The sequence below is a fragment of the Peromyscus eremicus genome, chromosome 12, assembly GCF_949786415.1.
Source record: "Peromyscus eremicus chromosome 12, PerEre_H2_v1, whole genome shotgun sequence".
In the NCBI taxonomy this organism is placed as follows: domain Eukaryota; kingdom Metazoa; phylum Chordata; class Mammalia; order Rodentia; family Cricetidae; genus Peromyscus; species Peromyscus eremicus.
This window is the reverse complement of record NC_081428.1, coordinates 55898740-55920753: the sequence shown is the minus strand read 5'-3', so window position 1 is coordinate 55920753 and position 22014 is coordinate 55898740. Positions and strand designations below refer to the sequence as shown.

Genomic DNA, 22014 nt, shown 5'->3' with positions numbered 1-22014 from the left:
GCTTCCCAAGTGCTGGGATTAAAAGCATGTTCCACTATGCCTGGCACAGAGGGGTTTTCTTTCTATCTTTTTTTAAAATTTAACTTCTTTAGGAGTTTCATACCAAGCATCCCAATTCTTGCTCACCTCCCAGTTTCCCCATATCCTCCCTTTTCCCTGCCTCTCCCCCATAAAAGAAAACAAAACACAGTAAGCAAGTAAACAAAAGTAAAACAAAACAAAACAAAACCCGAAATCCCCTCAAACCCAAACCCAAACCACCAACAACAGAAAAATCTCTTTGCTTCTCCTTCTTTTCTGCCTCTCCCACACCTCTTGATTCGTCCTCGTGGCATTGGAGGCTTCTGTGTGCCATGTAGTATACACCCCCTTACCCCATCAGCTTTACTGGCAAATGTTCATTGCAATGAGCCACTGGTCTGGTTCAAGGCCTCTGGTTTCCAGTACACCAGCCTCACTGGATCCTCACCAGAACTCGGAGGGGTTTTCTTAACTGAGGGAAGAAGACCATTCCTGAACGTGGGAAGCACTGTGGGTGCATGTGGCGGTCGGGGACAATCAGTAGGAGTCAGCTTTCTCCTTACACCACATGAGTCCTGAGGATTGAACTCATCTGGTTCAATCCTCAATTCTCTTCAAGAAATGGAAGAGAACCCCCCCTCCCCTGGCCCGCATCCTCCAGCCCCAGTATGAGCGCCAAGCACTGGCTTGCCTTCCTATACACTTTCACAGACTGCTTTCTTCCTATTTAATGTCATACTGTGGCCAGTAAAACATTCTTCAGAAATGTGTCTTTTCCTGTCTACACAGTTTTGAAACAATAGATTTGCCATTTGCTTGTCTTTGATGGTAGAGATGTAGCTATTTTCCAAAACTGGGATGTTATGTATAATACCACAATGGATATAGTTGTATATCAGTTATTTGTGTTACCTTCTAATTATTACCCTAAAATTGGGCTCTAGAGTTACTGGATTAAAGAGCACAATGTGTTTAGAACCTTGATCATAATTTCAAATGACTTTCTGGGTTGCCCACCTAATTTACATTTTCAGTAGGAGATTATAAAGAGGGAGTTTTCTCACAGGCTTGCCAGCATGAAATGTAATATTTAAATTTATTTTTAAGATCATCAGTTAAGAGCACATACTGGTTTTGCAGAGAACTCAGGTTTGGTTCCTAATATTCACATAAAGCTCCTGCCACCTGCAACTCCAGTTCCAGGGACCCAATGCCCTCTTAGGCACGCACATGTGTGTGGTGCATGTACACTCATGTGGGCGCATGTACACTCATGTGGGCACATGTATACTCATGTGGGTGCACACATGTACACATAAATTAGAACAAAGAAATCTCTAAAAAAAGTAACCTGCATGCTGGGTGGTGATGGTGCATGCCTTTAACCCCAGAACTTGGGAGGTAGAGGCAGGGGTATCTGTGTGAGTTTGAGGCCAGCCTGGTCTACAAAGCAAGTTCCAGGACAGCCAGGATTGTTACACAGATTGAAACCCTATCTCAACAACAACAACAACAGCAACAACAACAACAACAACAGATTAAAGTGCAAATATATCTTTCTAGTAGTTTATAAATAATTATGTTTCTCTGAATTGTCTGTTGAAGTATTTTGCTCATTTATTAAGTGAGGTGTTATGTATTTTTTCTTTTTATTGATAAGCAGTAGTTTTCTATAATTAAGGAATATTAATCTCTTTGTCATTTATTAAGAATAGTGTATTTTTAAAAATATTTTTTTATTTATGCATGAGTGCTCTATTTGCGTGTATGCCTGCAGGCCAGAAGAGGGCACCAGATCTCATTACAGATGGTTGTGAGCCACCATGTGGTTGCTGAGAATTGAACTCAGGACCTCTGGAGGAGCAGGCAGTGCTCTTAACAGCCGAGTCATCTCTCCAGCCTGAATGGTGTATTTTTAACAGATGGATTCATGTAGCCCTGACTGGCCTCTCACTGGACATATGGCTGCAGCTGGTCCTGAATTCTCAATCCTTTGCCTTCATCTCCCAGCACTGAGATTACCCGGGTACACCACCAGGCCCTGCTTAAGAATATATATAAGTTTTATTTTATTTTATGTGTATGGGGCTTTTGCCAGCATGTAAGTTCTCACACCACATGGATACCTGGTGCCTGAGGAGGTGAGAAAAGTATGTTGAATCCCTTGGAACTGGAGTTACAGATGGTTGTGAACCACCACGTGGGTCCCCTGGAAGAGCAGCCAGTGCTCTTAACTACTAAGCCATTTTTCCAGCCCAAGGGGAGAAAAAATACACACACACACACACACACACACACACACACACACACACACCATCTCTCCATCAACCTAAATAATTTTTATTATTAATGTTTATATTAATATTTTACATTTTAATTTTATCAGTGTATTTTTTAGCATAGGAAAAGATAATGCATATGTGGTTTAATTTGTCAAATTTGGCTTTTGTTATTTTTTTCCCTCTGCTTTTTCTGTGAGGACACTCTTCAACACTCTGAGGCCTGCTAAACAGTAAGAAGATAACTCGTTTTCCCCCATAGGTAGCTGGCTCTCAACATGGCTCATGGACATCGTCTTTCACTGTGTCTTCTGTTAGGTTACTAACAGCTGACACCTTTCAGAACCCACACTGTATATGAGTGTGTGGGAGCTGTGAGCAGAATTTGCATCTTTAGCTCTACCTAGGACTGGTACTCAGCTGAGGATGACAGTAGGAACTACTTCATAAGGTACTAAATGAGGTCCTACTCCGGAGTAACAGGTACTAAATGAGATCCTACTCAGGAGTAACAGGTACTAAATGAGGTCCTACTCAGGAGTAACAGGTACTAAATGAAATCCTACTCAGGAGTAAAAGGTACTAAATGAGATCCTACTTAGAAGTAAAAGGTACTAAATGAGATCCTACTCATGAGTAACAGGTACTAAATGAGGTCCTACTCATGAGTAACAGGTACTAAATGAGGTCCTACTCATGAGTAACAGGTACCAAATGAGGTCCTACTCATGAGTAACAGGTACCAAATGAGATTCTACTTAGGAGTAAAAGGCACTAAATGAGATCCTACTTAGGAGTAAAAGGTACTAATTGAGACGCTGCTCATGAGTTTATGACAGACTAATCACTCAGTTACATGGCAGCTATTATCATTATTAACATTATTATTCCATTATTATTTTTTAAATCCTCTTATTAATCCAATGAAGTAGTATTTGACTTCAGCCATGCAAGTAAGTCAGACAAAGTGTGAGAGCGTGATAGAGCTGTAATTTTCACATCCCCAAGGTTTGCTTATACCGTCAAATCCATTACTGCAGTCAAATAAATCCACTAAAGGACAAATTCTGCAACATAATTAATCAGTAGGCCTTAGCTCTGTAGAAATTAGCAACCGAAACAAAACATTCCTGTTTTACTTTTTAGTGTCAATAAACTGTCTAAAAACTCACGTTATTTCCTTCAATCAGATGAAAAGCTGACAAAAAGTTGCCTTCCAGCATGTTTTTTTCTATTTTTCCTATTCTCCCAGTCCTGGTAAAAGGACCAAAAAATGAATGTTGTCAGGGCAGGAGCCGGATGGAGGAGCTGACCCTAGGCTATTGACAGAATTAGGAAGAAATCGTTTCTGAAGTTTCTTATGAAGAATTCCCCTAGCCACCCACAACTCTACACCAGCAGCTACAGGATGGTGTAGTTGAACATTTGTGATTAAGGTTTTCATGTGCTTTGGGCTATTTTTCACTAGAAATCAGTGTATTCTGTGGGTCAGGTTATGAAAATTAATATACAAAAGAGCTAATACTATAGTCATACCATTAAAATGAACACCACTCTTGAATTTCCTTCCTTCCAGGCTTTTAAAAAATTACCTTTTTCTTAAAATATTATGTGTGTGTGTGTGTGTGTGTGTGTGTGTGTGTGTGTGTGTGTGTATACACGTGTACCATGGCACATGTATGCATGTCACACGACACTGTGGGAGTCGGTTCTCTCTCTCTACCACGTTGGTCTCAGAGACCGAACTTGAGCTGGGGTTGTTAGGGTGGGCACCATCTCAAGCCTGCCTTTCTTTTAAGATGCATGTATATGTATGTAACTATGCCTTTGTGAGTTTATGTGTGCTGTATGTGTGCCAGTACCCAAAGAAGCCAGAGGGTGTCGAGCCTCCTGGAACTGGAACTACAGGTGGCTTTTAATGACTGAACCATCTTTCCAGCCCTCCCAAGCATTTCTTAATATACATTTATGTATCTTGGTTTTTTTCCCCCCTACTTTTCAATGATCACTGTGACCTTGTTCCTATACCAGGGAAAATACTTAAATCCATTGTGAGGTTCCAAGCCCAGCTCTTGAGAATAATTATTCATGCCAGGCAGTGGGGGCACACGCCTTTAATCCCAGCACCTGGGGGACAGAGGATCTGTGTGAGTTCGAGGCCAGCCTGGTCTACAAAGTGAGTTCCAGGACAGCCAGGGCTACACAGAAAGACCTTGTCTCAAAAACAAAAACAAAAACAAAAACACCAAAAAAGAAAAATTATTCATTTATTTCTGCATGATTTTGAATGAAGTAAATTTTCATGTGGTCAAAAGTTTATTACAGGATATTGAGAAACACCCTGTCACACCACTAGAGCCCAGATTTGGTTCATTTCTATTTATGATGTTAATTTGAGTGATTCCCTGACCCCTGCCCTCCAGCACTGCACAGGCCTTGCAGGGATGAGCAAGTACCTTCCCGGTACTCCTCTGATCTGTTCTCATTTCTTTCCTCCCTAGACTGGATGATGTGGTCCAGTATTTTAGCATCCCCCATCCCTCTCTTCTTTTGCTTTACCATTAACCCCCCAACCCCCACCCATTCTACAATCTACCTCTGTAGGCGTATGTGTTAAGCCTGATTTTCAATTTCTTATTTATTAATGTGGGAGCCCACAATGGTTTCCTAGTGAGATCTGAGCTGCATTAGGGGATGGCTTGCCCACGTGCAAGGTCACCAGGTGTCTGGAATGGTCTGCACTTGGCTGTGCGGGGGTGGGGGTGGGTTGAGGGGGTGGGGGGTGGGGGGTGGGGGGAGGTCTTTTGCTCCACTCTTTGGCATTCCCTTAAAAGCCCTTTAGTAGAGACAGAAGGGGCTGGTGGGTTTTGATCCAGGCCCTCCCAAGGCTATCCTATGTTTCTAACTGTCTCTCTCCTCTATATTTCTATCTAAAGATTTCTCACTTCTCCCTCTTCAAGAGTACCCTGGGGGGAAAAGAGGGAGCTGGTTCCCTCAATCAAAGCTTTTAATCACTATGCACTTGGTATTAGTTTTCATTATAATACTGTCAAACAAAATCTCTTCTTGTCAAGTCTCACCTTTTTTGCCCTCGGCCTGAGCGCTCCCCTTGTCCCCTGCCACCCACCAAAGCCTCTTTCTGCATTCATGTCCCATGTGTCCTGTTGCCCGCCACTTCCTGCACACCTCTTTCCCCCTTTCTGGGTCTACACTCTAGTGTCCTAGCCTATACCTACACTTACACTCACTTACACACACACACACACACACACACACACACACACACACACACCATGAGCGTGCATCAGAATGTGAGAGAAAACATGCAGCCTTTGTCTCCCTGTGTCTGGCTACCTTGTCAAGCCCACCTCTGATGCTAGGATGCTGCTATTCTGCCCTTGGCTCAGCAGCCCACCATCCAGTCCCATCCTCTCTCCGCCCGGTCCAGGTACTTTTCCATTTCCTTTCTCTTCTTAGCTTTCTGACCTATCTTTTGATGTTTGGGGGTTCTCTCTCCCTTTTCTACCTACTGGTCTCTCTCCCTGAGCCCAACCCCAAACACAGCAGGAACACTCTTTTGAAAATGAACCATCATGGCATCTAGCAAGCACGGGGTTGGGGGTGGGAGTGGGGATGGTGGGTAGGGGGTTGCTCAGATTCCTGCCCTGCCTCTGTTGTGTGACCTTGGGCCAGCCACTTTACTTCTTTGGTTCTCAGTTTCCTCCCTGTACAATGAGGCACATTCAGTTGAATAAACAAAGAAATAATTTCACCCAGCTCTTAAAACAAACAGCATCATTCTAAAAACCCAAGAAAGAAACCGTTAGCAAACAGTCCCACAGCTCTCCTTCCCTCGGCCATCTTACGTCCACCACTATGCTAAGATAATGCCAACCAGCTGGTGAGTTTTATTATTGTTATTTCAGTGTCGAAACTGCCCTTGGCCGGTCCCTGCATCCCACCCGCTAACCACAATGAAAATCCAAACACTCACCGTGAATTTCTCATAGAGCTCGTAGGTCAGGAGGGGGTTGGGCAGCTCCCTGAAGTAGAGCTTGCACAGGGAGCCCACACAGTGGATGTCTTGGAGGTACACTTCCCTTGTCAGATCTGGACATTGATCTGAGCCAAACTCTTGCCTGAAACAACACAGACGGAGACATAACAATCCCAGGGAACATGTGCTCCATGTCAGCAGCTGCTTGGAGGCATGGGGGTAAAAAGAGCCCACATTGCTGATCTGCCTGTCCTCTTGACCTCCATTCTACTATGGGCACCAGGAGGCCATTGGAGAGACACCACTTTTGGAGGCTGAAGCTTGCTTGGAAGTAGGCTGTGACTTGAACTCAGAAAATTCATTTGGGAACAGAAATTCCCATGGCACTATATCCGTGCCTTGGTAATGAGCACTGGGAGGGTATGAAAAATTTGCCCAAAAAGCCTATTGAGATTTCAGTTTTCTCAAGACATTACTCAATATTAAACTCCTTTTTATCAGTGAGACCTAAAACCGGGAAGTGGGGTAGGGTGGGTGTCATGTCTTATCACCGAGCTCCACGGCCATGTCACAAACTCGCTTTATCTGGATAGTCAAACCCAAGGCTCGAGGACCTAACTCAACTACCTCTCTGATGCTCAGTGGAACTTTCTGGGTTGCTTGGTGGTGACTCCGGCATGTCCCACGAGTGTGGGACCATCCTAAGCAGTTCACAGCGGGATCCTAGGAACACCAAGATAATCTGGCTCCAGGTTCTGCGCTGTTTTCTTTCTTTCCTTTCATTTAATTTTCTTTTCTTTTGCTCCATGTTTTTAAACAGGGACTCACTGTGTAGACCAGGTTGGTCTTGAACTCACATCATTGCTTCTTCACCCTCCAGAGCGTTGGGTCCCAGGCCTGTGTCACCAGCCCCAGTTTAGGCTCGGAGTCAAATTAGAAAATATCCCCTTACAAGGTTACATGAATGCACGGCCTCAAACAATACATCCTTGTAAACTACCTATATGATTTTTAAATGACAAGTTTTAGTTTTAATATAGAAGTTAGGCTTCTAAGCACATTCCTTAGTCAGTAAGGTAGTGATCAATGCTGAGAATCAGCGTTTTCAAATCAGCCCATTGCCTACCCCTACTCTGGTTCTATCCCTTCAAAGAAGAGAGGGGAACTCTCTAATACTGTAAGAACCTCAAGGCAGCTCATGAGCCTTGAGAAGAGCTGTCTCACGAATCTGTGAACACACATGCATGTGTTTTTCTGGGAGCAGAAGAGAATATATTCTAGAATATATTCATTCATTTTGTCCAAACTTTCCCTGGTCAAGGCTAAGGCAGTTTTTAAATGAATAGGGCTTCCCTCTTGTGTCTCTGTGGGATGCCAGTCACCATGCCATGCACTTCAGACCAAGAGTCACCCTCTAGGAGGTAACTACTGGGAGTAGAGGCTGGGAGGGAAGCTCAGTGGGGAGCACTTGACTGAGCTCAAGGCCCAGTGCTGGTCCCCAACAAGAAAGAAAGAAAGAAAAAATGCTGTAAATGAAATTCTCAGGCATGGCACACTCATGCCATGCATGGTGGCACACACCTGTAATCCCAGGACTTTGGAGGATGAGGAAAGAGAGTTGTGAGTTCAAAGCTAGTCTGAGGTACAGAGTGAGACCTTGTCTTAAAAAATGAAGAAGTCACACAAATGGTTGGGTGTGGCGGCACATACCTTTCTTCCCAGCTCTTGTGAGGCAGAGGCAGAGGCAGAGGCAGAGGCAGAGGCAGAGGCAGAGGCAGAGGCAGAGGCAGAGGCAGAGGCAGAGGCAGAGGCAGAGGCAGAGGCAGAGGCAGAGGCAGAGGCAGGTGGATCCCTGTGAGTTTAAGGCCAGCCTAGTCTACAGCGTGACACCCTGTTTCAAAACCAAACAAGACAAAATCCTAGCAACAACAATAACAAAAAGCACACTTGTAAATTAAATTACATGTACACAGAGTCACGAAAGCCCAATAAGGCTGGGGTATAGCACAACATTAGAGCCCTTGGCTAGCATGCACAACGGCCTAGGTTTCATCCCAGCACTGCAAAATTAAAAAAACAAACAACTATATTTGTAATAAACCGATTTTTTTAAACATCCATCAAAGTGTTTTATTCTTTGCTATAAAGTGAGATTTGGAGATGAAGCACCAAAGAGAAGGGAGAAGACAAGACCTGAATTATATAATATATAATATATAATATGCATAATATGTCACAATTTACATATTGATCTTGCAGTGAGTGTTCTACAGAAGCAGGAGGATTGCCCTGAGTTCCAGGCCAGCCTGGGCTACAGAGTAAGATCCTGTCTCAAAAATTTTTAAATGTATATTCTTATCATTTTAGAATTGATATTTATAATTAACAAATATATAATAAATATATTTTTTAAACCACTAAATATTGGTATTATAAATAATAAGCAAAATAATAAGCCTATTGCAATAATCACAGAAAAATACCTATATATTTCAATATATTTCATATATTCTTTTTTTTTTTTTTGGTTTTTCGAGACAGGGTTTCTCTGTGTAGCTTTGCGCCTTTCCTGGGACTCACTTGGTAGCCCAGGCTGGCCTCGAACTCACAGAAATCCGCCTGGCTCTGCCTCCCGAGTGCTGGGATTAAAGGCGTGCGCCACCACCGCCCGGCTATATTTCATATATTCTCTATACACTCTATACCCATCTTTTTTTTAAGTTAAAGGTTCTTATACATCATCCATTTAAAAAAAATTACTGGTGTATGGGGAGGTGAAAGGCACACTTGCCATTGGTTGTATATGGAGGTCAGAGGACAACTTTGTGGAGTCAGTTCTCTCCTCCTGCCTATGCAGGTTCCAGGGATCAAACTCAGACTACTGGGCTTGCTCAGCAAGCATCTTTACTTGTGGCGCCATATCGCTGGTCCCAAGTAACTTAAAAATATCAGCATTGATTAGAGAAATGTACGATTATGCAGGCTTCTAATTTCTCAACCATCTGAAATATCAAGAGTGCATCCAAAGAAAACCTCCTCAGGGCCTTAGAGTTCTGAGCACTGTGTGAGGGGCCCTAATCTGACTGGGCTTTAGAAAAAATCATGTTTCCTAACTTGTAATTTAGATCATGTGAGGAAAATCCAATCCGTCAAAGACGCATAAACCCTACCCAAGACAAAGAAAAAGGCGTTTTCCTTGGAAAGAATTCCACCAGGCTGGGAGCCTCCTGATTAGAGTTAGAATTGCCAGGCAGCTGTACCTCACAGAGGCCATCTTTCAGTTTTCTAGGACTCCCAACAAGTGCCAGCAGAGACACAAGAAAGGTAGGATCCCTGGAGAAGTCTGGGCTCTTCCTTTGGCTTACCTTAGCCGCTGGATGTTTGAGGTGATACCTGAGAGACGATAGATTCCATCGACAATGCCGTGAGTCTCTATGAACTCGGCACAGCTCTTCAGCACATATGGAACTAGGTACAAGGAGAGAAAAACAGCCAAGTATTAGATGTAAATCTGTCCTGTAAAGATTTCCCCCTTACCATCCAGGTAAGTTCAAAGAGAAACAGGGTGGGACTCAGAAGAGTTACAAGTGGGAGCAGTTGCTTATAAGTGCGAGTCAATGCTCCTCGGAGGTTGTAAATACTCCTGTACATCTGTAGTCTGAACATTGGGGAGTTCAAGGTCATCCTCAGTTATGTAGCAAGTTTGAGGACGGCCTGGGCTATGAGACCCTGTTTCAAACAAACATACGAACCAACAAATAAAATACCCCCTTCCATCTTCATATTAAGAATGCTTTTTATCTGTGGGTAACTGATGTATGCCTTCCTTTGAAAGATGAGAACCCCAAATCCTTCCTCCTAGTTATTTGTTTAAGTGGGTCATGTTGCAGAATATTTCTTTACACTGTGTGAATATGAGTCACTGTGATTGGTTCAATAAAGAGCTGAATGGCCAATAGCTAGGCAGGAAGAGATTAGGTGGGACTTCTGGGGACAGAGAGGTCTCGGGGAAGAAAAAAGGCAGAGACACCAGAGGGCACAGAGGGAAAACAGGAGATGCAAGATGGAAGAAAGGTAAAAAGCCATAAGGCAAAACATAGATGAATATAAATGGGTTAATTTGTTATAAGAGCTAGTGGGACAAGCCTAAGATATAGGCTGAGCTTTCATAATTAATAATAAGTCTCCTTGTCATTTTTTTTGTGAGCTGGTGGCCCAAATAAAAGTCTAACTACAGGGTCATATCTAAAAGACTCTAATATAGCCTCTTGCATTCCCACCCTCCCAGGTTCAGAGCGTTGGTGGTAGAGAATGGCTGTGTTGTTCTCTCCTGGATTGACCTTGAGGGGCATAGTCAGAAGGACAGAATGGCACATGTCTTTTAGATGCACAGCACGTCATTTGCTACTTGGGTCCCTTGACCAGTCTGCCTGAGGTCCCCTTGTGAAAGTGTGGTGAATGGTGACTGGGTGTGGGACAGCCTAAGCCTCAGACTAAAGTGGTTTTTTTTTTTTTTTTTTGTGGCTTCTGGGTACACAGGTCCTCCATGAACTAAGGATCAGTTAGTGCTGTGCCAGCACTCCCAACACACACCCAAACCTTTCTTGGATTAGACTAATGCCAATTCATTCATACTTATTACACAAGCTTACTCCTAAATGCAAGTCCATGCTGGACTGGATCTTTCTCATTTTGAGATAGGGCTTTGATATATAGCTCAGGTTAGCCTTGAACTCACCAAGCTTCCTAAATATCGGGCTTAGGCAACCACCACCACCACATCCGGCTTAGATTGAAGCTTTGTCTAGGTAGATACTAGGTGTTCAAACCCAACATTCTACCTAGACACAAGGTATTCGGTTTCAACAGTCTCATTGTTACTGGGTGATGGAGGATCTATCCCAGGGCTGCTGGATGCAAGGCAAGAACTCTCTCACTACGCTGTGCACAACCTCACACCACCGCTGTGCACAACCTCACACCACTGAATTCTCCATTACAACGTCCTCGAAGCATTTCCTTTCTCTTGCTGCTTTGCAACAATTGTAAGCTAGGCACTTAATCAAGTTCATCATTCTTAAAAATATCCTGCCCATCCCTCAAAGGCTAACACATACCAGGACCTCTCCCTTCAAAAACACATCCTTATTTTGCCCCTGGCTTATCCTGCAAGACGGGAACTGGGGAGAACCTTCCAGTTAACCCAGGTACAAAGAGGTCAGGGAGTGGATTTTGGATTGGAAATATCAGAGGCCAGAGATCACAGAGGTGGATCCACTTCCTGTGAGTGAATAGAGGGTAGGGGTGGGGTGTGGGAGCAAGCCAGGCTCCCAGATCCTCCTCCCATCTTTAAGCAGAAAAGGTACAGTTGGATCTGCTTTATTACACAGGAACTTTGCCAAGTCTGTGTGTCTTACACAGAGAGTTCCAGTGCCACACACACACACACACACACACACACACACACACACACACACGAAATTTCTGTTGTGTAAGCAACAGCTGACTCTTCCAACACCACTCAAAGCTCTTCTGTAACTTGTCACACGTGGCGCAGGGCTGAGAAGGCAGACTTAGAGACTTAGATGCCAAACTGCCTTTGTGGCCTGGGATTAGAAAACATAATGAAGGCATCAGCGACATCACCCTCATGCTAGGACTGAAATTACCCATTTAGCCCAGATCCTGGACATCAGAAGTGTTCTGGAATGACAGCTGTTATTTCTGTTTGTGGCTTATGTAGGACATGCATGTATAGTTTGCATTTTCTTGGTGACAACAAAGCTTAGCTCCTCCCAGCCAAACGAACTGTCAAAACTCATCTCCATTCCTTGGAGTGACTGCTGGTCCTATTTGAGAGTAACTGTGCTGCTGAGAAGTCCCTGTGTCTTTACGTAACTCTGAGGCACAGAGACATTGCATATTTTATTATCTATTTATTCATTTATTTTTAAATGTGTAGTCCAGGCTGGCCTCAAACTCATGATCCTCATGCCTCCGCCTCCTTCAGCAAATCTTACCAGCATGCCCCACCACAAACAGTGGCATCACATATTGTAGAGATGGGGAAGTCCATTTTAGAGATAGGGGAAGCCCTTGTTCACAGTTCTACGTGAGAGGGAGGTACTATGATAACTCCTCCCAGAAAGAGGGTATGGCCCCAGTCCCAAACTGGTTAGCTGTCCTGGATTCCCATCTTGGACCAGGTGGGAAGGTGCAGGTCTCCATTACTTTCAGCAGTGGGAAAGGAATCACTCCATCTCCCCACTTAGGGAAGCCAAGTGTGTCCTCTAGACATCACAGCTGAAAAGCCACTGTCCTAGCTTAGAGCTTGTGAAATATAGATGAACACACACACCAAAGTCTTCTTGTCAACATGCACATTCCAGTTCAGTAAGAAGGTGGGTGCAGGGAGTGCCAAGGAATTTACTTTTTGAATAAGTTCTGAGGTGACACTGGGCTGCCAATCAGCAGTGACACTCAGGGCATTGAGGGCTTAAAGAGAGATGGTATTCGGGGGGATGGTGTTGCTGGGGCCACCAAGAGATGGAGATGGAGAGATGGCTTAGTAATCACTATAACGTACTCCTTTCCCAGAGGACCTGAGTTTGGTTCCCAGCACCCACATATAGTGGCTCACAATCACCTGTAGCTCTGGCTCCAGGGGATCTGACACCCTCTTTTGGCCTCTGTGGGCACCCTCACAAACATGGCATGCACACACTCACACACACACACACACTACACACACACACATACACACACACACACACACCAAACGACTTCACCAAGAGTTCAAGTCTCAGGATTCCTTAGACTGCTGTTTCCATGGTTCAAGGACAGTTTAGGATTCTGATCAGGGTAGAATGCTGATAGAAGTGAGCTGAGTGGCTGCAGATGGATAGAAAGCCTCTCTTGTCAACACAGGCATGAGGAGGAGTGACTCTGGAGGTCGGGGTCACTGAGTTTGGTCTGTGAGATCTATCTGGGTCCCAAAGAACATTGAGTCTCTCCCACACAGGTCCACACAGTTGCTAGGATACGGCGTTATCATCTCTAAGTTGTTCCATGGGCACTTTTCTCCAGCTCCCTTTTCTGATTTGCGTTGTTTTCCCTGGATCAGTAATCTTGGAAGTTAACTTCTAATCAACACAAAGGTTTTCTGCAGATGGCTCTGACAGAAGAGCAAGTCTTCCACATGTCCTATTTATGGAGCACCGTGGGTCCCTTGTCTCTCTGCATCTAACCTGGCACAAGTCAAACACAAATTTGCACTGATGAACGATGTGGTGAGTCTCTGCGATCCCTCACTCCTCCAAGAGTTTAGAGCAGAAGGGCCACAGTAAAGCTTTCCATGTCCCTCCAGAAGTCGTGACCATGAACAGCCTCAGTTTCCTGGTGGCTAGGGTCCGGGTAGATGGGAGCAAGCACAGTTCTCTTTGGTCACTGTGGGGTGGTTGAAGCCACATTCTTTCAGAGCACATTAAATTGCCTTTTGTGTTTTAGCGGCACAGGCATGTCCCTTCGCTGTTCTTATTTCTTTTTGGTCAGATGTCATCATTATCTGGGTTCTGTATTCCTGATCTTCAAGTAAAGTGTGGTGAATTATACCTCAATAAAACTCCTTAATATATATATGTGTATATATATATGTGTGTATATATATATATACACATATAGATAAATATGAACAAAATGTAGTATAGGCAACAAGTGACAAGCCCAGGGTTATATCTCAAGGACATGAGGATGGGTAACAGAAGTCAGTCCATGCGAGTTCATCAGGTATGATTCCATACATAAAAAACCCCAAGAAATAGGGACTAGAGAGCCCCCAATATAGGAGGGTTCCAATCATTCCACACCTTTGTCGACACTTACTGTTTTCTATCTTTTCTCATGGTCATCCTTCTGGGGACACACTGCTGTTTACTGTGGTTTTGATTTGCATTTCTCCAATGACTAATAATAAAATAAATAAATGTAGAAAACTTGAGATATAACTCAAATTACATAAAAGTTATCTTTTAACGTGTCGGATTAAGTGGGGTTTTTTTTGAAAGTGCATTTACAACGTAAGGAACCGTCACACTATCTTATTGTAGAACATTTCATTAACCCCTCTCCTCTCAAAAAAAGAAAAAACCCAAATTGATTATTAGTTACTACCCATTCTCCCTCCATGGAGCCTTGGCCAGCCTTCTATTTTCGTGGGTTTCCCTGTTTCAGACATTTTACAAAAATGGAATCTTACAATGTGTAGTCTCTGGATGAGCTTTTTCCCACCTTGCATAACATTCTCAAGGTCCGTCTGCACTGCAGCATGTGTTGGCCCTCTGCTCCTTCCCGTGGCTGAATATTATTCTAACTAAATTCTTCATTTTGCTTATCCATTCACCAGCTGGTAGAAAATTCAGCTGTTTCCATTCTTTGGCTAATATGAACAAAGAAGATTCCTCCATGTGTATGTGTGTGTGTGTGTGTGTGTGTGTGTGTACAGAAAGGTTTTTATTATTATTTTTTTTTTTGGCTATAGATCCAGGAATGGGAGGGTAACTCTACATTTCATTCTTGGGGAACTGCCAAAGGGTTCTTCAAAACAGCTCCCACTGGCCAATCGAGGAGGATTCCAATCACTCCACACCCTTGTCAACACTTGTTATTGTCTATCGTTCCCCATGGTCATCCTCCTGGGATGCGCTGGTATTTACTGTGGTTTTGATTTGCATTTTGCTGATGGCTAATGATGCTTAGCATCTTTCTCTGGGGTGATCGGCCATTTGTGTATCTTCTCTGGAGACTGTCTTTCAACTCAACTTTTAGTTGAATTGCTTGTCTTTTTGTGCAGTTATAATAGTTCTTGAAATATTCTGGATGCGAAACCATCCTCGCATCCACTTTTGTCAAATGTTTTCTTCTAAGCGGTGGGCTGTCTTTATACTTAAGTATTTTTTTAATTTAAAATTTTCGAAATCATATTATAATTACATCATTGTCCTCTTCCCTTTCCTCCTTCCAGACTCTTCCACATACCCCTCCTTGGTCTTTTTCAAATTCATAGCCTCTTTTTTTTCATTTATATATTGTTACATGCATATATGTATATACTTATATATTCCTAAATATAATCCGCTCAGTCTGTATAATGTAACTCATACATATGTTTTCAGGGCTGACAATGTGGTATCGGATAGCCAATTGGTGTGCTTTTCCCCAGAGAAGGCTATTTCTCCCTCTCTCAGTAGTTCTCTGGGTAGGGTTGAAGCCTCGTGGTCTTCTCTTCACTCACTTGGGCATGTCGGTTGGTGCTGTCCTTTTTCAACTTATTATGTCTAGTCAGCCATGTATATGGGTGTAGCTTCTAACCTTACAGGGAAATACAGTATCACTGCAAACTCCCTGACCCTCTGGCTCTTACAGGCTTAACCTCTCTCATCCACAATGTTCCCTGAGCCTTAGGTGCGGGAGTGTCTTGTAGATGTATCTACTGGGACTGGGCTCCACAGCTCTGCAGTTTGACTGGCTATGGTTTTCTGTAGTGGTTTCTGTCTGTTGCAAAGAGAAGTTTCCTTGGTGAGGGGTGAGGACTACACTTATCTGTGGGTGTAAAGACAAATATTTAGAATGCAGTTAGGGATGATGCTGGTTTAGTAAAGTAGTGGTTGTAGGTTCTCCTCCAAGACTCATGACTTCATGAGCATTGAGTAACTTAAGTTTTTAAAAATTGATTTATTTCATTTAAAAATTAATGTCTTTCCAAGCATAGTGGTATAAGCCTCTAATCCCAGCATTGGGAAGACTGAGACAGGCAGATCTGTGTGTTCAAGGTTAGCCTGGTCTACTTAAAGAATTCCAGGACAGCCAGGGCTACATGATAAGACCATGTCTCAAAAACAAGTGTCTCAAAAATAATAGATAAATAGATTAAATGAATGTCTTGCATAAAAAAAATGTCTTACATATTAAATGTAAGCTAGCATACAAAGACACATACATAGATATATAAAATTTTACAACTCAATTTGTCATTGGCAATACTTGCACATATTTATGGTATTCTTCTAAGCAGGGAAGTTTTAATTGTGGATGAAATTTAAATTTCCAATTGATCTAATTCTTTTCTTGTGTTGTTTGCGTTTTGGTATCAGAAAATTTATCTCCAATGTATGTTGTGTGTATGCCCTGCTCCTCCGCTAACACACGCACAGGAAACGATGCTGCCAGCAATGCAAACTGCTGCTTGTCACAGATCAGGGCACACAAACACAGAGGTGAATTCTCCTTTGGGATCTGTCAGTATTCCATTCAAGGCCTCGGAATCTCAGAGATCCGCCTGCCTCTGCCTTCCGAGTGCCGGGATTAGAGGTGTACGCCACCACCACCACCACCGGGCTAGCATTTTCTATTCTAGAAGCAGAGCCAGCCCAGCAAACAGACGAAGTTCACCTCTGTTGTGAAACATGAAAGTTGATTCAGGAGAGGCTAGGCCTTCCCCTACATCGCACAGCTCCTCAGTTCTGAGCTGGGCTCCAACCCCAGCTTTGTCTGATGCCACAGGCCATGCCTCTTCTGTGACGTCACTGGGGTGTGATGCAGAACGGAGAAAGTCCCAGGCCTACCAAGTCTTTCTCTTCAGGACAGGGCCTGTTAGCCGTGCTGCCTGGGGAGGACAGAAGAGCGGTCCTTGGCTGCCAGAGTGACAAAAATTCCACCACCACAGGCCACCCTAGGTGTTAAACATATCTACTCAGGAACCACTTAAAGTGTCTTTGAAAAGGTTACAGAAGAATACAAGTGGCTTTTAAAAAATGAAAAATACTTCCAGAACTGGGTGTGGTGGTACACCCCTGTAATTCAAGCTGGAGGCAGGAGGTCAAGGGCAGATTGGAGTATGAGAAACAGTATCTACCAACTACCAACAAAAACAAAACCCCAAACCAACCAACCAACCAAGGAAAAAAAACCTACCTTGTTTTATATTTTAAATGGCTGGGGGGTGCAGGTGGGGGATGGAAGAGAACGGGGATACCACTGGGATGTTAACAGTGACTGCCTCTAGAATCTAGAGTCTAGATGGTGGAGAATAAATGACTTGCTTTTCCAAGTTTTCTGAAGGAGCTTTCTAAAACTGGGGTTCTGAGGAGCAAGTTTGAAAAGAAGCTGGAGGGCTTCCCGAGACCAGTGAGGCAATGTCATGTTTGCGGAAGTGCTTCCCAGTGATCCCATGAGGCGATTGCCCTCATTAAGCAGAAGTGTTTGCCCAACCTGCTGGCAAGACCTCCAAGGACTGGCCCTGTTCTGCCCAGGCTCCCCGGAGAGACTCCAGTCATGAGCCTGTTCCTAGAGCTCAGGGACCAGGGGGCTCACTGGGTCCTTCCCTCACTACCTCCAAGGTCTCAGATGCCAAGTCAAGCCACATGGGCCTGGATACTGTCACTCTTTTTCATCCATTGCTGGGTGCAGTCAAGACAACCACTTTAGGAGGGAATTATTCACCCTGTTATACAAATGAATGCACAACTTTGAGGTATTGAGCAACATGGCCAATGGGAAAATATCCAACAAAACATGTTAAGGGCTTTAGAAAGGTACAAAAAATTGTAACTGGTGTTGTTTTGTCTTTTTTTTTTTTTTTTTTAAAGACTGAGCACAGTGGTGGGGTATAGGCAGGGATTTAGGGTTTTGGTCAAGTCCAGGAAATAATGTGCATTTGCAGTACTCCAGCTGTATGAGAGGGATCATGTTAGAGAGTGCTGAACCTGGATCTTCACACTCGGGGCTTACTGTGTTAAGACAAGTGGGATAAAGGTGGTGGTGGCGGGGCATGGGATGGCGAGGAAGTGGGGGAGGGGAGGGCAGGGGGATGGGATGGACGGACAGACGGACCCTGTCCGAGCCATGCAGTGGAATTCTAACCCTGAAACAGGACTGATTTGAAGTGATGGGATATGCACTGTGTGTCTGAAGAGTGCTTGGTCAACTGTCTGGCACATAACAAGCACTTGGTGCACAGTGAACAGAGAGTGGTATAAACAAGGTAGAACCGGAGAAATAACGCTGCGAATCCCAGGAATGCGGCCTAGACCAGTCTGGTGGAAGGGTGCAGGTTAGCAGGGGAGCTTTTAAATGATGGCCAGGAAAGATTGCGTTCTGTCTTGATCTCTACAACCAGGTAAGTCTTTCCAAACCGCCACCTGGACGACGGTATTCCTCTTTGTGAACGTGCCGCATGGCTTCTCTAGAGTCAGTTCTCACCCAGGCAGCTCCCAGGCTAGATCTCGGGCTGCCTTGAGGGGCAGACTCTGAGAGGGCAGGACCGACACAGGGCTCCTCCGGGTGTGTGTATCGGGGTGGGTGTGGGTGTAAGCATGCTGCTGAGCCAAGTGTGGAGCGCAGCGAAGAGGCTGTAAGGGTAAGTACCCTGCTTGGGGCCTTGAGCTGGGCTAGTTCACCTTGCACACAGAAATCCAGGATTCCTGTCTGTTTGCTGACAGTGGAGGCCGCTAGCCTATGTGTAATTTGAAAAGATTACTATTATTATTTTTTTAAATCCTTTCCACTATCTGTCTCTTAAGGGATGTGTACGGCAGGCTCCTTTCTACCAGGCGTGTGTGTGTGTGTGTGTGTGTGTGTGTGTGTGTGTGTGTGTGGCTCACAGGAGAGAGAGCTCTTTCAACCTCCAACACACCCCCAAGCCCCATTTGTAAGCAAGAACAGATCATGTAAAATGCATAGAATCCCAGCTTCCCTGCTTAAAAGAGCACGATCATTCTGAGCCACCAGCCAGAGACTGTACTTGCAGGAACCAAGGATGTGGCTCAGCTGGTAGAGGGCTGGCCTAGTCCAGCACTTCGTAAGCAAAGGCCTGATGGCTCATGCCTAAAATCCCAGCACTTGGGAGACAGAGGCAAGAGGTTATCCTTGTCTACATGTCAAGTCCAAAGCTAGCCTGGGAGATCCTGTCTCCATATGTGTACACACACACACACACACACACACACACACACACACACACAGATATACACACACAGAGATATACAGATATATATATATATATATATATACACACACACAGAGATATACAGATACACACACACACACACACACACACACACACACACACGTTTGCTGGACAGGCAGCTTTATTGCTACTAGCTTTTGGAGGCGCCTTTGAGTGAAACCCCTCCCTAGCAGTGGACATAGAAGGTGGTCACACATACCTACAGACAAAAAGTCTCAGGGAGAGGACGAGTAGAAACCCAGGAGGCCAATGAGAGTCAAACAAGAAAATAAATCTGTTTCTCAAAAGGATGCTTAACTGACATCAGTCACCTTAAACAGGAGGACAACGAAGCCTGCTTCTCCCTTGATCATGTGTCCAGGCCACTGTTACTTGCATGTCCCCAGGGCGGTTGGGGCAGGGATGACCAAATGCTCTTGGAACCACAAGCTTTGTTATTATTTTATTCTCATAACTCTGAGGAGGAGGCATTGGTATTCTTATTTCCTTTAAAAAAAGAAAACACTGTGTGTGTGTGTGTGTGTGTGTGTGTGTGTGTGTGTGTGTGTATCCTGTCCTTTCAAAGTCTATCCCAGGAGGTGGCAGCAGATTTAAAGCCAGAGCTGCCTGGATTGGACCTTACTCTGGGGAAGCCATGGAGCTCACTGGCAAAGAAGAATGTTATTATCCTGAAGGCGCTCTAGGAAGACTTACCTGGCAGTAGAGCTCAAGGGTGCATGTGCATGTGTGGTCACATGTAAAGGACAGAGGTTGATTTGGGGATGTTCTCATCATTTCTCTAATTTCTCAACTTCATTTTCTGAGACAGGGTCTCTCACAGAACCTGGAGCTTGCTGTTTGGCTACACTGGCAAGCCAGCGATCTTCTGGGATCCCCCGGTTTCACCCCTCGGTGCTGGGGTTACAGGCATTTGCCACTGTGTCTGACTTTTACATGGATTCTGGAGATCAATGCTTGCTAGGAAGCACTCACCCACCAAGCCAGCTCCCCAGGCTGTGATTCTTATTTCTAGGTGGGAACAAAGACTATGATAGACCAAAGAACTAGTAGTAGCATTGGGATGTCATGACGAGTCTGCCTGCATCTAAAGTTCTTGGACTTTTCAATAGGTTTTAATTAGCATAACCCCGTCCCAGGGAAACCTAGACACAGGCCAAGGATGGGCAGAATGGAAAAAAGAACAACGCGGGGCATTTCTTGAGTCATGAAGGCAAGGGCTTAGGTGAGGAGTCAGGAAGCCTGGATGCTTCCTGACCCACAGAGTCAGACTTTTTAGGAGAACAAGTCACCCCTTCTTTGAATTGTGACAAGAAACTCTCAGAACAGCAACATGAGTCAGCAGAGTTCCTGGGCCATTAGCTACTTCCAGCCTCACACTTTTATCTATGCTGGGAGCCAGTTCTGGATGGAGTGAGTGATATGAATTCACAACATGCCCCCACGGTTGGGCATGGTCTCGCATGCCCGGTGGGACCTAGTCACTTCCGCCTAGTCATTTCTGGTCAAACTTCTCACATGACCCAGGACTGTGGCTTTACGCAGTTGCATAAAGCGTGCAACACAACCACGTGATCTATGCACATGCGTAGAATAGCCACACGGGCCTGTGTGCGCAGGCGCAGCCCAGCCTCTATAAGCCAGTGCCATGATTCCCCGGCCCCCTTCACTCAAGTGTCTTTCCGCAGGCCTGTGCACATCTGTCCCTCTCCCTTATCTTAATAAAACTCTTGTTAGTGGATTCTGTCGTGTTTTGTGACTTTTCTTCGCAGGGTAAGAGCGCCGCAAAAACCAACAACAGTGAGGCTGATGTTCCCTTCTGAACGAATGTCCCAAGATCTGTCAGCTTTCTGGATGAAGCTGGAAGGACAGGCTGGGTCAGAACGTTAGAGTCCAGTCCACCTGCTGATGTTTGGGTCCTTGCTCACGCTGGTTTACATCAAGGTCTTCCTGGACAAAGGACGGACAGTTATTCTTGTTTGCTCGTTTTGTTTTTTGTTTCTCATTTGTATTCTCCGGGACTCTCCAACTCACCCCACCCATATGGACGGAAATTTCTGCTAAATAAAACACAAACTTCAGTCTCAGAAGGTTTAAACGTATCTGCTTTGGTATGGCTGGACTCCCACTAACTCCAACGCTATATTTACTCTGCCAGTGTGGGAGTCCTCCGGGGACTTAACTGTACGTGGTCCTTAGTTCATCTAAGGTCCCGCCCTCTACCGATGTCACCGTCCCCTCCTGCTTATTGTGCCCTCTGGTTTCCTGGGTGGCCCAGCTTCCTCATGGTTTCCAGATCCCTGGCACTGCGGGGTTCCTGTCATGTCAGCAGCCTTTCTGACATCAGTTTTGCCGAGGGGAGATGGGGAGAATTCAGAGAATGTGATGTCATCCCGGGAAGGCCTGCCAGGTAGCGGTCTGTCAGCTTCTCAGTGCCCCCACCCCCACCCCCACCCCAGCACCTTTTTCATTTCCGGCCCAATAGTCCTGAGCCACAGGCAGCCATTGTTTCCAGAACAGCTCTGCTTGGAAGCCTTGGTACAGAGGCCTCCCAATGCTTCCTGTTGTTACAAGACTTCTTTTTCCTGCTGAAAACAAGGGCACCTTCCTGCAGCCTGTAACCCTTTTCAGGCAGCAAGCGTGTCCAGTGATTGAGGATACTGGGGGCTCAGTACACTTATTTTATTTAACATGTTTTA

General features: G+C 44.7%; 1 protein-coding gene across 1 annotated transcript in view; it reads right to left on the bottom strand.

The window, feature by feature from the left end:
• Arhgap31 (Rho GTPase activating protein 31) overlaps positions 1–22014 on the bottom strand; it is a 111476-nt gene that overhangs the window by 31589 nt on the left and 57873 nt on the right. Inside the window, exons 2-3 of the mRNA XM_059277391.1 lie at positions 9663–9765; positions 6295–6439 (exon numbers count right to left, since the gene is read on the bottom strand). Of these exons, the coding sequence (XP_059133374.1) occupies positions 6295–6439; positions 9663–9765 (248 nt within the window). The remainder of the gene's footprint in view (positions 1–6294; positions 6440–9662; positions 9766–22014) is intronic.